Source organism: Thermobia domestica, chromosome 9 (genome assembly GCF_964235325.1).
Source record: "Thermobia domestica chromosome 9, izTheDome1.hap1.1, whole genome shotgun sequence".
Classification (NCBI taxonomy): Eukaryota; Metazoa; Arthropoda; class Insecta; order Zygentoma; family Lepismatidae; genus Thermobia; species Thermobia domestica.
Window position 1 is genome coordinate 135,980,306 of NC_137462.1, and position 16,112 is coordinate 135,996,417.

The following is a 16,112-nucleotide window of genomic DNA, read 5'->3' on the forward strand; positions in this document are numbered from 1 at the left end:
TGCTGTAAAGGGAAGTGAATTCCTGAAGGAATAGTTTTCTAGAACATGACAACTCATGGCAAAGGCCTGACCGGGGGCCTGGGGGCGGAGCCCCCAGCGAGCTTTAGCGAGTACAAATCTATAATATACAAATAATAATACGTGATTCCTTTGCCTTGGGGAATGCTTCTTCCTGAACATATTTTGAATTGATCACATATTTAATGATTGACATAGCAAGCTCATTCCATCAAAAATTTCGGAGGTGTGTCTTCAATAGACTTATAAAAATTATATATAGAGAGAGGCTTAAAAATCATTCAAAATCATTTTTTCTATTATGTGTAAAACTGAAAATTTCGAGAAGAAGGGCTCTGACTCATATTTTCCTTGGCTATGACATTGTAACATGGAAGATATTATTTTACAAATCTCCATGTTTTATGGAAATTTGATATTTCCCTTCCTCCCCGATACATAATTTACTAATAAATAAAAAGCTAATCATTGCAGCTATTCTTATAATGGAAAAGAGCAATGTTAACACAATTAAAGCAAAAGTAAAAAGAATTCCTTGTAATATTTTTTATCATTAGATCTGAAAACAATTATACTCTCATTTACGTGCTTCCTTTTCTGCTTCTATTGCAGAGTGCAAGGCGGTAGGTTGTAGAATAATTATTATTAAGGTTGGCAGGTCCTGGGACTAATGAGATTTTTGTCAAATTTTAGATTTGGGCCTGAAAATGTTTCTTCCACATTTCTTGATCTTCAGTTTCCTCTTTTAACTCCCAATATATTTTCTTCTATTTTTCAAATCATCGATCAGCTGTATTTTTCATTTTTCTATTCCTCGTATTCTTTCCATCTCTCTTTCTAATATCACGAAGAAAAAGGGATTGAGATTACAATTTCTGTATTATAACAACATATTACGGTATATTACAACTATTCTCTTATATGCTGAGTAACATGGACGAGGAAACAAAAGATTTGTAGACAACATAAATTGACTATCATAGATAAGGAAAAAAATACACTTGTAGGAGAAACAATAAATTTATTATCTAACTTCCTCGTGGCTATATGGTTGGCATAAGCGTCTTCGACGCAGGACATTCAGGTTTGATTCTCGATTGGAGCTCACATAGTTCAGAACTCACACTAAGCTGTAGGTTCCACGTCTTTTATAGCCTTGTTGTTAAAGTGAACGCTGCACTCCAAATTAATCAAATTAATCAATGAACCAAATTCATTGCCATGGATAATCTACTAAGACGTCTTAATGACTGTCGAATTAATATTGTATAGATGGACAATATAGCCATCTAGAAATTCAAATTTAACTGTTTGTGAAGAATTTTGTAACTTTGGTGCAAAGGCTTCTGCCCTCTTCCCTTTAGCAACGGTCTCAGAACATTAAAAGTTCTTGCTTCGTTTGGTTCAATGATAAGTTTACCTAAATATATCACGTAGACATATTGTAGTGCGTTATTTGAAATGAAAAATGAAATGAAATCCTTGAGTGTTACGTCCCACGGTTATGCCGGTTAGACTAAAGGAGACGGTGATTATGAGAAATGAGTGAAATGGTGGAATGAAGAAAGTGGGAGGAAACGGGAGAACCCCGAGAAAACCCACGCACACGGTGTTTGTCCACCACAAAGTCACTTGACGGGAGCTGCGTTATTTGATGTTTACGTTTAGTTTTATTGTTTCTCTGCAGTCATAACTAAAGGTTTAATTTTATATAGCAAAATAGATCTACGATGCATGATATCTTCGAGATGAACCGTGCGAAAATGCTAAATAGTGTGAATTAACAATCATAAATCAAAGCTATCAATTCAGCTAGGTCCAAATTGTTTTCAAATTAGTATTTTTTACTAATATTAACAATGAAATAATAGTCATATCAGCGTTAAAAGAATGTCAAAAAGAAAAAACTCTACCATTACTGACTTGCAGTTAATTGAACTTCCATAAACTATGGTTCTTAGATGTTTTCCTCATCGTGAAGTAGCTGTTAAAATCTGTTTGAATACCATCCAATAATTGTGCTTATCCCTCTTTTACATTCTACCATGCTTTGTATCACATTTCTTAAAGCACAATCCCTTTTCAATATCCAAGCCGCTAAAAAAAAAAAAAAAAAAAAAAAAAAAACCTTCACTTAACAGAAACGCCTAATACAATCTTACCAATTACACTATTTGTTTCTTTATACGCAGTAATTGTTCTCAACTTAAAAGTATGTGAAATCCAATAGATTATTTTTTTAACTGTCTTCCTTTTCTCTCTCTATTCTTCTTCTTACCGGCACATTAATTCAAGTGCATGGTCCTCCCATCACGAATTCTTCAAGATTAATTGTTACCCCTTAACTCACATACGTAATAAGTGACGTTTCACTTCTTGTGTTGACGTAGAACTTGATTCAAGGTCGGAATGTGATGACGCATGTTAGCTAAACAAAAATTAGGATCTGTAGGATCCTTTATGACTAATTGAAGCAAGCTTTCAGCAGTCGTCTTAACTGATGTGTGTCTGTCCATCCGTTCCTTTTGACTTTCGTAATATTCGTTTAATTATGATGATTCTTAGCATTTTCTTTCCTCTAATTTTACCGGGGGAACTTACTGTTAGAGGTTGTAATCCATTAAAGGACGACGTGGCGAAATTAACCCCATGATGCAGGTTTTCACATATACATCAGGTGCTAACAGAACAAATATTTCAGTATAAATTCGGAAATATATATATACGATCTCAACGAAATGAGTTGTATATTTCTTTAGGATTTTCCGATCGTTCCCATTGCTTGAGGTTAAAATCTGTCATGGGTTAATTTCACTCTAACCTTCGTAAAAGGAAATAAAAGATGAGTGTTTATGAAGTTTTTTTTCTTTCGTCCCTTAATAATAGTTGCTTGTTAATGGAATTGGTTAGGTGTAAAATATTAAAATCCTCCTACTTCAGGTCTTTCCCTTTATTCTGCGGAATACTGGAACGGAAATATATATTTTATTCTTAGTGTATTATTATTTTTTGCAGAGTAGTTACTGCGTTAAAAACCATGACTTTTCTTATAAAAACAAATTTCAGTTCTTCTATGGTTACCTTATTGCAACGTGTAAACATATAATTTAATTGAAGATTACCATTTTTTAAAAAAAGACCTTGTCCAAAAAGTGAAAGTTTTCATGAGAACAAATTCAAGCGTAGAACTACAACGCACGTGCTTTTTTGGATTGGAGGTTAGAAACCTCTTAACGCCAATCCTGAATGATGAGTTGAACTATAGCTTAACATGGGGCTAGAAGCATATAAGCTAATTTTGAGGATCTAACTCTAGTCCCCCGTGCAAAATACAAGGAAATTAAGTCCAGAAAGAGCTCTGCACAGTCATACGGATGTAGCTAATATTCACTGAAAGTGGACACTCCATTTCTTTTTAGTCTCCATAACTTGCAAAATTTAAATTATTATTAAACACAATTGAGTGGTATTATGGTTTAGTTCTGACGTATCCTAGACTAAGATAGGTTTTTAAAACTTTTTTAAAAATATTTGTTTATAGTTATTTAATTTTTTAAAAAAATATTTGTTTATAGTTTTTTTTTTACTTTTTAAAAAATATTTGTTTATTAATAGATGTCTGTAAAGCATCATTCTACTTCAATAATCCTTTAGGAAGAGAATATATCTTAACGAAGATACAATGGGTTACAAGTTCATGGAGTATACTTTATAACAGTGTTCCTAAAAAAAAACTGGGGTCCTTGACGTAAGCCATTGTATATCCTACATAAGTAAATAAAAAGATAGTATGAATACAATTCAAGTCAATTGCATATCACACACTATAGTTCAAAATCCCAAGTAGATATATTTTATATAAGTAATATATTATATATGTTTTAATGAAAGTAAATATTTTAAATTCGAATAGCTTCTATAGATGTAATATTATCAAATATTGTTAATATCCTTGAGTTATTATTTAGGAAAATAAAATAATATGTATTGTCCTTATTTAATATCAATATAAAATTAAAAGGGATTTTAATCATTACAAATATTTTCAAAAATATGATTACTCGTATAACATTCGTATTAACACAATGCTCTAAAAGTGGTTCTTTGAATATTGTGACTAAAAAGAAATTGTGAAATGGTGCTTTGCAATAGGTCTATTAATTAACTTTTACAAAATCTCTTTAACAAAAACATGATTGCTTAGTTCTTGTCTACGTGCTATCTCCAATATCATAAACAGGAATCACATTAAGATTTTGCATTAAAATTACAGTGAATGTCTGCAAAAAGTTTATGTATTGTTAATAAATTACAGTCTTGGAAGTACGACAAATACCCTGATATTAAATATAATAAATAATTCACGATTAAAACGTAACCTTTGTCTTTATTACTTTAATATTAATAACATTTCCCGTAACTCTACAACGATTAAAATATAACGATTAAACTTTTCCTTCCTTCCCGGGTTTCGGCACCATATACAACGATAAACGAATCACTGGTTCTTTTTATAATGTATATATATTTGAGCCATTTAATAACACACACTCCGTTCCTTATTTCATTCCATTTATTTATATTATATTTCTGGTTGCCCCTGACAACCTGATATCCAAAACCTTATTATTTTTTGAAACATTTGAATATCTTTTATACACTGACAATCACATCATTTAGAACATTTCTTTCTCTTCTTCAGATAGTACAAATCAGCCAGCCTAGTACATATTTTGAATATCTTATGACCCAAAACTAAAAATATACAACGTACTGTTGTAACTCTAGTAAACCATAGGGAGTTATTTACCAATTATCTCGCGACAGCATATTTGCCTGTAGTTTGTTGTGAATATTATTAAATACCTTTCTCAGTATATAAACTCGGTTGCATGTAGTATACAAATATTTTACGGTTTCTAAGTGTTCCTTTTTGTTACAAATTTACGTAGTTTATTTTTAGAAAGAAACTGCATCTACATTGTAAACTTTCTGTCTCTGTCATACTATTCGCAATGTGATATTTTGTGGCTGACAACTTCCGTGTGCATAGGTTTCCGTTCTTTCTCATTGTCATCATCCCATCATTGGATTACGCGGACCGAAATCGATATGCACTGGCCACTTGACCAGCTGGAAATCATCATGAAATTCCTAACTACAGTATCTGCTTTGTAATATTGTACAGAAATTTTACTGTACATTGGTTAAGGTTAACTTTTGGTTCTTGTTAACCAAACTGCATAGCTGCATGCAATTTTAATTTTAAACTTTCCCTCTTTCAGAATACCTTATAATTTTTGAAACAATAATTGAGTTATTTACAAAAACAAATAAATGAAGAATGATTAGGAAGTATAGGAAAACCCCGCCTTAACTAACATTATAAACCAATAGAGAAACTTGTTGAATTAAAAGATAGAGTCCTCCAATCTAGAGTGCTAGATAAAACTACGATTAGAATCGATGTATAGACCATATACCCCTTAACTATACGAATTGGTGGCCGGTCATAATCCTGTGTAGTCTGTAACACAGGTAGCTAGTAAAATTCATAGCAGAGTAATTTTTTGAGAAACAAAGATGGAAATAACTTTGATGATAGTTAAATATTTGATAGTTCAATTTACTTGAAACAAATGGTTTATTTCTTGAGAAAGATAAATGGGCTACTTAGCAATTTAGAAGCTGAAACTTTTAAAATATTATTAGTTTATGTGTGACATTTAAAGCATTCTATACAATATTATCTCTGCGCTAATATCATTAGCCGATAAAACTGTTCATTGCTTCAGCATGTAATCATAATGTTATAACGATACCTGGTTCTTTTAGCAATTATTGAGACTCTACAACATCTATTTTCACAATTCATTTAATAATCAAAATTCAGAAGTGTACATTACGTTACACACTTATCCTTCAAGATGTCTACCTCCATACAAACCTCTATAGCTCTATTTTTTCTGGTTGTCCTGACAACAACGTTACCAAAATCTCATTATTTAAAACATTTTTTTTATCTTTATATATTAACATTATATCTACACACTATTTCTTTTTATTCCTCTTCTTCTAATAGTAGAATCAGACAGCCTAGTTCATATTTAAAATACCTTATGACCCACAAACATACAACATGACCCACAAATATACAACGTACCATTGTAATGTCGATAACGTTTTCATAATGTCGATTTTAACTGTTTAAATTAATTAATATCTCAGCTAAATATATTATAGTGTACTTATTTGATTCAATTTCATTCTTTTTCTCAGATTTTTGTCTGTCTTCTGACTTCAACCATTGCTGCGCCTCAACAGGGTCCATCATCATCGAGACGGAAAATCCAGAAACGAGGCCTCACATCCTTAGACTATGGTAGCTTAGGCTACCGAAGTTTGGGTTTTGGAGGCCTGGATTACCTTAGCAGCAACAATTTGGGTATTCAAGGATTGGGTTTGAGTCCATTGAGGGTTGAACGAGGCCTTTCCTCCTTTGGCTATGGCAGTAGCTTGGGCTCTAGCCCTCTGGGTTTTGGTTTCGCTGGCCTTAGTGGAGCTAGCCTTGGCACTCTTGGCTACGGAGGAGGCCTCCCCCTGGGCTATAGTGGCCTTCGTCTGGGGTATTCTTCTGCTCCAGCCTATACTGCTTTTAATACCGCTGCTTCTTCTCCAATTGCCACTTCTGCTGCATATACTGCTTCCTCGTCTTCGCCATATACATACACTGCATCTCTCGCACCGAAGGCCGCGACGTATGCAGACCCTACTTCCGCTTCTAGTGGACACCTTGGCTACAGTTACGGCGGCCATAGTTATCATGGTTAAGAGATGAGTGAGTACCTGGTAAGTTTTGCATACATTTCTAATCATGTTGAATTTGTCTTGTTTGACTTTATTTCTAAACTTAGAGAAACAGAAAAATATTATTGTGAAGGTACGCTTTGTTCATTTGTTGTAAATGGTTTTGGAGTCACTGAATTAATAGTCAGTGACCGTAAATTTAATTTGTATAATACAAATATTGCTAAATCTAGTGTAAAAAATATAAATAGTATATATTGAAAGAACAGAAAGAAGAAATAGTTGCCATTTAGTACTTAATAGTGTTTTTTTTTTTTACATAAACAACACAAAAATACATATAGATCTGCTTAGAGAGAATTTTTCTTTAAAAAAATGAGAATTATGTTACAAGGATGACGTAACTTTCTAGCACTATAGAAATTCGTTTTAGTAGATTTTCTCAAAAATGACGCATGATATTTCAACCTAAGCTATTCGATTTTGTTAAGCTTGATGCTATCTATCGATTCGTATATGTCCCATTTTGGACAAATTTATAGTTGAACAAAAGTTAAAGTTTTAGGAGTTAACCAAAATTTTGAGTTAGATATATATCGCCTTGGTCACACGGTGTACTCTCATAATAAAAAGTTCAATGAATCTATACTTTAATATTACAATAGTTTTATCTTAATAGGGGCCATGGTTATCGTACAGTATCAGCTTTTAAGTTTACAGTTTTATATTCTTTTTTCTTTTTATCGAGTTTCTAGAAAACTAAACATGAGGTTATACATTCCCCGATATCGTTCTTTTTAGCTTAATGACGGGATATATTGATTGAAATAGTGTTATCTTTGGACATTTAACAACAAATTACACTAACACTATTGTAGAATTTAGAGCTGGAACAACTAATTAAAAGAAAAGGAGTTCAATGCTCATTTAAGAAAATTCGAAATTGTGTAAGTAATCGAGAACGAGTGATATTTATTGGAACGAAGATTGCCTGTTAGCTCAACTATTTCTTTGTTGGCTTTAGATTCGAAACTATTTCAAAATATTGTGTCTCATCTCATATTTCATTAACTTTTGAATACGAATCTTTTTTTCTTTTTGCTTACCATAAATTTATAATTTTAAGTGTTCGAATTCTTATAGTTGTTGATGAAAGTGGAAAATATTAAGAAAAAATTCCTAATTATGATTCTCTTGTTGCATTCGTACTGATTTATGAGCGATATTTCTAAGATCCCTATTTTTGAGGTAATTTTTCTCGAGACCTGATGGACATATTTTTGAAAGCAATTTAATTTAATTCAATATACTCAAATTAGTATTATAAGGCTAATTCGAAATTATCTAAGCGTTTCCATTTTTTTTTACCAGTGACATGATCATTAATTCTTTAACTGCCTGTAAAGTTTGTTAAAATTACGTAACCTAACTTAGCAAAATTATTCGAACCTCACTTTCGAAAACTAAGATAACCTGATTTAAATTTGACTAACCTAAGCGATCATAAGCTTAAATTAGCTACTCTTAGAACATAAAACTAGGTAGTAGTAGATTTGCTTCAGGTAAAACATCTAATTTTCTTAATGCACCTCCAAAATAAATGTAACAGAACGCAGGTCAGGTTATAAATATGTATGCTTAAAGCATAAAGTCGATATTTATTCCAAGACACACCACATTAATAATAATTTACAAATCCTAAAGTCAATATGTACGTAGATTCTAACACGCTGCAGTACAGAATTGTTCTTTCCTTTACTGATAGAAGTAAAGTTAGTTCTTACTATCTTTCCAAATGTGACTCCGAAAATTGGAATATCTAACGAAATTTGCTTGCCTATTTGTTATCTAATACACTCCAACATATCATTATTCCTTTCTTTCGACATTCTTAAAATTTTGTTTAATGTGAAATTTAATTTCGTTCAAAGATTTACTTGGATTTTAAAACCAGTCGCAGTTAAGGAACAACATTAGTGCTATAACTTAAATCAATAGCGTCTATGATAGCAATTTTTGAATAGCAATATTACGACACTCTGGTAAATTCCAACCTATAAAGAAACATAAAAGCTGAAGATCGAGAAACTTGCAAGAAACATTTCCAGGCTTGAACATAGGGGAGAAAAACTCACCAGTTCCAGGACCTGCCAACAAGGAAAATAATAATAATAATAATAATAATAATAATAATAATAATAATAATAATAATAATAATAATAATAATAGAAGAAGAACGCAAATCATTAATACTAAAATTATAAAGAATTATAACTAGAGAAAAGCTGCAACTGTAACGTTTTCATTAAGATTATTTACAAGATAGTATTAGGTAATTAATTAAAATCGATGGTTTGGATTCAAATTGTATAGCAAATATAATATCATTTGCAAAAGGTTTTGCTTAAGATCACATTATCAGTAAGGAAAGCTACTATCAAAATAATTGAATTAATTTATTTCAGTTCCTGAACCATTAATGTGATCTTTGTAAGAATTGCAAGTATCAGAAACAAATTTATTATGTGTCAGTACATTCAGGTAGAATTTGTTTAGGTCTTACACTAAGAAATTTTTACAACTTAATGTTGCTGTCTTTTCATTTCGAAAAGTACTAATAGGTTTTCACTACTATGTTATTACACATACCAGGTATGTACATATATGAGGGTAGCTAGCTCAGTGTGAAGATAACTAATGTAAACATTTTCTTCTTATTAGACTTTCAATGACACTTTTTCAGGTATATTATAAATGCATGTTATTACATAAAGTAAAAACAAAAGAATGCTTGTGACTCTGATTTGAATAAATTACTACATGCTTATTGTTAATATTACGGCAATTAAGAAAACTGAAATAGACACAGACACAGACAAACTTTCCCATGTTTACGCATTAGTTAGTGAATTAATTGCCATGAGAAAGAATATGTATATAGCACTCTGCTAATTGAGTTCTGAAGACAAAAAATAGATAATTATATAATGTTTGATTTTTTCTAATTTTGATAAAATTTTACGCGCTAATAAGGGTAACGCGAGAGAATGTTGTGGATGGTTATGACATAATAACATAGATAAACCATGACAGTAAACGCAGAAGGTTACATGATAATGTGATGTAATGTGTAGTCTCCTCCTTTTTCTTTTTATATTTGAAAATAACACCAAAAATTCTTCTGGGTAATGATTCTTCCCCTGGAAACATGAAAATCAATAGATCAACGTGAGTCGTTTTGGAGATATAGTCGGGGACCCGGTGGCTTAATAGTGGAGCGTTCACCTCTGGTGTGAGTGGTCCCTGCTTCGATGTCAGATTTTCCAAGAGGATTGTGTGGTAGAGAAACACTGAATACGTAAGTTTCCTCGGTATTTTTCCGTTTTCCTCCACTCTCTTCAATCCACATTTTCATTCATTATTAAAGGCCGCGATGGCTCAGTGGTAGAGCGTTCACTACTAGTACATGGGTCCTTGTTTCGATCCCAGCTCGCGCCCGTGGGCAAACACCGTGTATGTCGGTTTCTCTCGAGGTTCTCCTGTTTTCTATCACTTTCTTTATTATACCATTTTCTTTATTTATCTTATCATCACCATTCCCTTAGCCTAGCCGGCATAATCGTGGGACGTAAAACTTAAAGATTTCATTTTTTCATTCTTTATCATTCACCACCATCTTCTTTAGCCACGTTTTATTTTGGAATTAAAGACCACGTAAACTAGTCAAAAGTATAAAATGAAAGGTTATAACTAGAGAAGCAAATGTTAGGTCAAAGTCGGATGTTGAGTCCGTCCACATACCGGTGGGTGTGGAACAGAGGTAGCAAGAGGGCTAGCCTCAAAGCAAAGGACAAAGCTCATAAGATAATCTATAAAATAAAAAAAAATATAATCCAAAGAGTGTAAAGTGGCACGCATAAATATCGACTAGCACATTAGTTGAATTTACAGCTCAAAATATTAACTACGTTCTTTTACCCGATCCTTAATCTAGCAATTTGTTCTCATAATATAATTCTTTTTGTATACTTTCTATAAATTTCCAGTATGCTATAAGTCCTAAATGATGCATTTGTGCAACTTTATTGGACCTTTTTTTATGTTTTCGTGGGAAAAATCATTTTCCAACTTAATGGTTTTCAACACTTGTGTATGTATAAATAAAGTAGGTAGTAGAGAAACAAAATCACGGAGAAGAAAATGAATGAATTTAATGTAGACTGCGATTAAGTGTAAGTGTAAAATATTTGTTTTCACGACACTAAGATGGAAACAAAGACTGTGGCAATTTTTATTGATTCCCAAAATCCTAGTAAAAGGAGTATCAATTTTCTGAGATCGAAACACTTGACAAATTACATGTTCTATGACATTTTATTAAAAAAGAAATGATGGTGTTCATCCAAGAGAAACCACCATTTACGTAGAAACTATCTTACATTATTTTAAATATATAACAAGATTTACAATTTTGAATTCAGACCAATACAAATCTAAATAATCAGAAATGAGTGAAATTGATCGACTTATATCCAAGATAAAAAGATTTTTGATCTCATTACATCGACAGAACGTATTACATGTTTTGATTCTATTTCTCCTTTTAAATAATACATATATAGGTAGTGAAATTTACACGTTGCATTTCATTCCATTTTGATCACAACGATCTACACTAAGATAGCGAGCTTCATTTTAGTTTAGTTTTTGTAACATATAAATGCCGTTCAGGAGTAATACATTTTATTCACTTCTAAAAACAACATTATATTTCAAATATGATTCTACATTTAGAAAAGTATGGTTTAAGACATCTGCAAGAACAATATTGTTCTGAAAGAATGTAAACTTTCCTTGAGTTCTCGTAAATTACATATGTATAATGGGAGAGAAATGAAAATTTTTAATAATAATGTATTATTATTATTTTGCCGTATTTAACTTGAGAACAAAGTCGCGTAATCATTTTTTTTTATCTCGAAAATGAACCTAATTGTAAAGTCGCCAGCTATTTGAAACGATTTCTCTCGGGGAAAATTTCTATACTCTAGGGATTATACCCTTAGTAGGCGGCTATTCGAAGCGTTCGCAACGCCTTTATATTGCTCATGTGTACGCTTGGAATACGCTGACCACATATTTAAATGTAGATGGCTAATCACAATGCGCTGCGAACGCGAAAGCAATAAAAACGAGCACAAAACGTCTTTTCGAGTGTATTTGATGCGTTTCGCAATAATAGACCGCCTGCTGTTCAAAAGGTGTCTAAAGGAATTAAAGGAAAAAGACATGTTGCCAGGTAAGGGGATTTTAGCAAGAAACAGCTGCTTGGAAGATGCTTTGTGCAGAATATAGGAACTCTGCTATTATAGACTTGGATCTGGCAAAGAGACCTGGAAATCCTAACTGCCTCACAGTAGGATTTATAACTCTGGCGAAAGTAAAATTACCGACAGGCCATCTAGGTCGCGAACGCTGCAGGGGGTAATGTACAGGAAACGAATTTTCGAATAGCCATACACTTATTGAGCACGATCGGAGATTTGCTTCCCGGAGGATTTCATACCTACAGGGGGACTCTTCCGCAGGGCAGCCTCTGAAATTATTACTGCTAGCCATTCTTTGGCATGAATCACAAAACATTTTTCTAATGATCCCGATATCTGACATACTGTCCCAGTATTTGACTAATGAGAGATTTATAAGCTACAAATACAAGTAAAATTTGTGATTCCATGTTTCTCCAGCCTTGTCATTACCGCCATACCATTTTATCGTGTCAATCCCGCCATGGTATTTGTCATATTTTACTTCAAAGATTTCTTTCGAATCTGGAGTGTCAATTCGCCCGCGATAAACGCAGCTCGAAAAATGTTCATAATTACGCAAATCTCATCTCCCCTTTGTTCGTGTTCTTATAGTATCTTCAAAACAATATATACTAAACATTACATAACCAAATCTTACATACTAAATACTTGTAACGTTATTCACATAAATTGCGCGTAAAATTATAATGGGCCATTACTAGGTAATAAACCAGAGAGCCAATTACATCTACACTTATAAAACTTGAATTAGAAAAAAACATACATACAAGGTTTCGAATAAGTGAAAGGTTACATTTTAAATTGGAGGTGTTAAACATTAGGTAAACTGTAATGATACGTTATTCATATTCTTGTTCTCGTTCTCATTCTTATTCTTATCCTTGTTCTCATTCTTATTCTTATTCTTGTTCTCATTCTCATTCTTGTTCTCATTTTTATTTTTATTCTTTTTCTCATTCTTATTCTTATTCTTGTTCTCATTCTAATTCTTATTCTCGTTTTCATTCTTATTTTTATTCTTTTTCTCATACTTATTCTTATTCTCGTTCTCATTCTTATTCTTATTCTTGTTCTTATTTTTATTTTTATTTTTATTTTTATTTTTATTTTTATTTTTATTTTTATTTTTATTTTTATTTTTATTTTTATTTTTATTTTTATTTTTATTATTTTTATTCTTATTATTATCTTAAATGTAACAAATAAAACTATTACTGAGAAATAATAAATATTCATATTACTTCTTTTTCTCTTTGCAGGTTGTTTTGTTGTTACCGTTATCATTGTTACCAGTCAACTTCAAATTCATCAGATCATCATCATATCATCGCCAGCTTCATTTGTATATAGAACTTCACACTCTAATTTTTATACTTCATTAATAAATATTTTATATTAAAATTATATCGTGCACTTTATTTTTATTGTATCTATAGGCAAATACTCGAAAGGTGAATATTTATCTTTAAGACACAATAAATTAAACATATGGTATTATTTTAGAAGTGTAATCCAGTGATGTGCCGTAAACTATAATTTTACGTCTACGCGATTGTCTACTGTAATCTATACGTAATCTACATTACACCTTTTCCCGTGTAGACTATGTAGACAACCACTATCAAATGTAAGGAACAATTTCGTTGCTCGTTTGTTCATATTTCCTCATTCAGTTGTTTTGCTTCGGTGCGGCGAAAGATAAGGGAAACGACTATCATATAAAAAGTAGAGGGAATTGTTTAACCTGTATGTTTACTCTGCTCTGCACATACCACTTTCTTAGATTTTCCACTTCGAGCACTGCTTTTATAATGAAATTTACAAAACTAATTCTCACCTTTGGGCTTTCAGTCTTGAATCTGCTGTATTTGACAATTTTTTCTTGCATATTTTACAAAATGCATAATATTTTTCAATTTCCTTCATCAAGACGAAACTAAGTATTCGAAAGTTACTATTCGCTGGTCTAGGCATTTTATTTTGTACGCAATTTCGCAAGGTAAGGACAAAATAAAGCTCGTTTATTGTCCACGATGCCATATTAAATTACGTGTTGTTGACATATTCTACATAGTCTACGTTGTTTACATTGTCTACGCATAGTTGACACGTAAACGTAAACTATCGTTTTTTACGCGTAGACGCACATCTCTGGTGTAATCATAGCTGTTAAGCTGCTAGGATTGAAGGCTTTATGACAATTGTTATTTGGACAAGTATATTATAGATTGGACTTGTAGAAAAATACTGTGAAATGTTAGATATCTGGGAAGGCTGAAGTTTTACCATGAACTTCGTAATAGTCATTTCCAATTGGCCATTATCTGATGTAAGAGCGTAGTTTTACAGTCTGAGAAAAGCAGAGAGTAATACAGTGACGAAAGAAGGCAAGAGAATGGCGTAGAAAGCAAGTGTTGTCAGTATACGAGTTCATGAGAAGTATGCCTATAAAACCATCCAGTGCATCATCGGTGATCTTGTTGGCCTGTCCATACCAAATTTGCCTCCCTTCTCTTCCTCTCGGTGTGACATTACAGTATATCATTCAGTTGCAAATAATTGCTCTTTGAATTATATTTACGGCAAATATGTCATTAATCTACGGAATGTTCGGAACTTCAATAGTGAAATTTTGTAGTTTCCAATTGCCTGATATGACCGTAAAATTCACCAGAATTTTTAAACACTACAGTAGAAGAGGGTTCGTGTTGATCATAACACGAGACGATACCAGAAATAAGTTTCTTTTCGTCTTGTTCCGTAAATTTTACAGAAGTCTCGTCTCAATTGTCGAAAAAGATTTTCTAATCTTGTCTCGATTTTTTTTATCGTCTCGTTTTGTAAATTTATGTACAAAATATATGCCTTGATTTTCCTTTCTTAATTTCGTCTGGAAGTTATCAGAATTATTCTGTGTCAGGAGAGGTACACGAAGGATGTTATACGACAACATTCAAACCATATTTATTATCGGACTAAGTTGTATAATGACTTGAGCGTCTTTAAACGTTAATAAACGCTTTTCAATTTGTTCATATAATCAGTTTATTAATTTGCAGTTTATACACTATGAATCATGTGACACTAATACAGTATTTGAGATATAAGATTCAGATGAATTAATGTTGCCCAGTCTACTTGAGAAATTTCTTGTCCCTTCTGATAACGAGATGAAAATTCCATATTTCTTGGCTCGTCTCGCATTTGAAATGGTTCTCTTCTCATGGGCAACACTAGTGTTCACTTCTGTAGTGAATGGCTGGTTTAGCACCTATAGCCTGGATAGGTTAAAGCCTGAGGCGGCATGTAGCTTAGCAACGTTATACTTGTCCCCTTCCTTAAATATTACAGAATAAATTAATTTACGGGCTAGAAATATTCCTTTGTGAGCGTTTCTTCAATATACGTGGATAATAATATGGTTTTCTGTTCCTGAGTGATCTTGTCATATAAGTATGTATTAAACAACGAGACATTGTATAACCGTGACTGAGTAATAGATCCATTATCAACAAGAAGTCGGTCGTTGTAACTTATAAAAAAGTAAATTTTGGTCAAAATGTAATATTTTCTTCGCGTATTACAACAGAATTGGAAACAGCGACTTCAAATTTGATACGTAGAAATATTTTGAACTTAACATTACTCTTTTCTTTCCCAGGGAGATCGGTTCTGGAAGTACAGCCTAGGGTGGGAGAGTGGATTAATTTGACTCTGCCATAGTGCAGGCACCCGTCTTTGAACCTTGGTCATAAAAAGTGAACACTGAGAGAGAAATACCGAGAAAATTATTTTTGTCAGAGTACTCATTTTCAATGTAGTGATTAATTGTTTCAAAATAATTTGTTCGTCTTTTTGTTTGTCTCTGTTGCAATGTTTTCCTCCAATTTGCCTGATATTTATTACTTGCTTGACTTAGTGCGAATAGCGAGTCAAAATCTTGGTTGTCCTTCAGTC

At 32.3% G+C, this 16,112-nt stretch overlaps 1 protein-coding gene across 1 annotated transcript in view; it reads left to right on the forward strand.

Annotated features, from left to right (window-relative positions):
• Positions 1 to 13,559, forward strand: part of LOC145695053 (uncharacterized) — a 30,317-nt gene extending 16,758 nt beyond the window's left edge. Inside the window, exons 2-3 of the mRNA XM_081771886.1 lie at positions 6,298 to 6,867; positions 13,415 to 13,559. Coding sequence (XP_081628012.1) covers positions 6,298 to 6,849 — 552 coding nt within the window. The 3' untranslated portion in view covers positions 6,850 to 6,867; positions 13,415 to 13,559. The remainder of the gene's footprint in view (positions 1 to 6,297; positions 6,868 to 13,414) is intronic.
• The last annotated feature ends 2,553 nt before the right edge of the window (positions 13,560 to 16,112 follow it).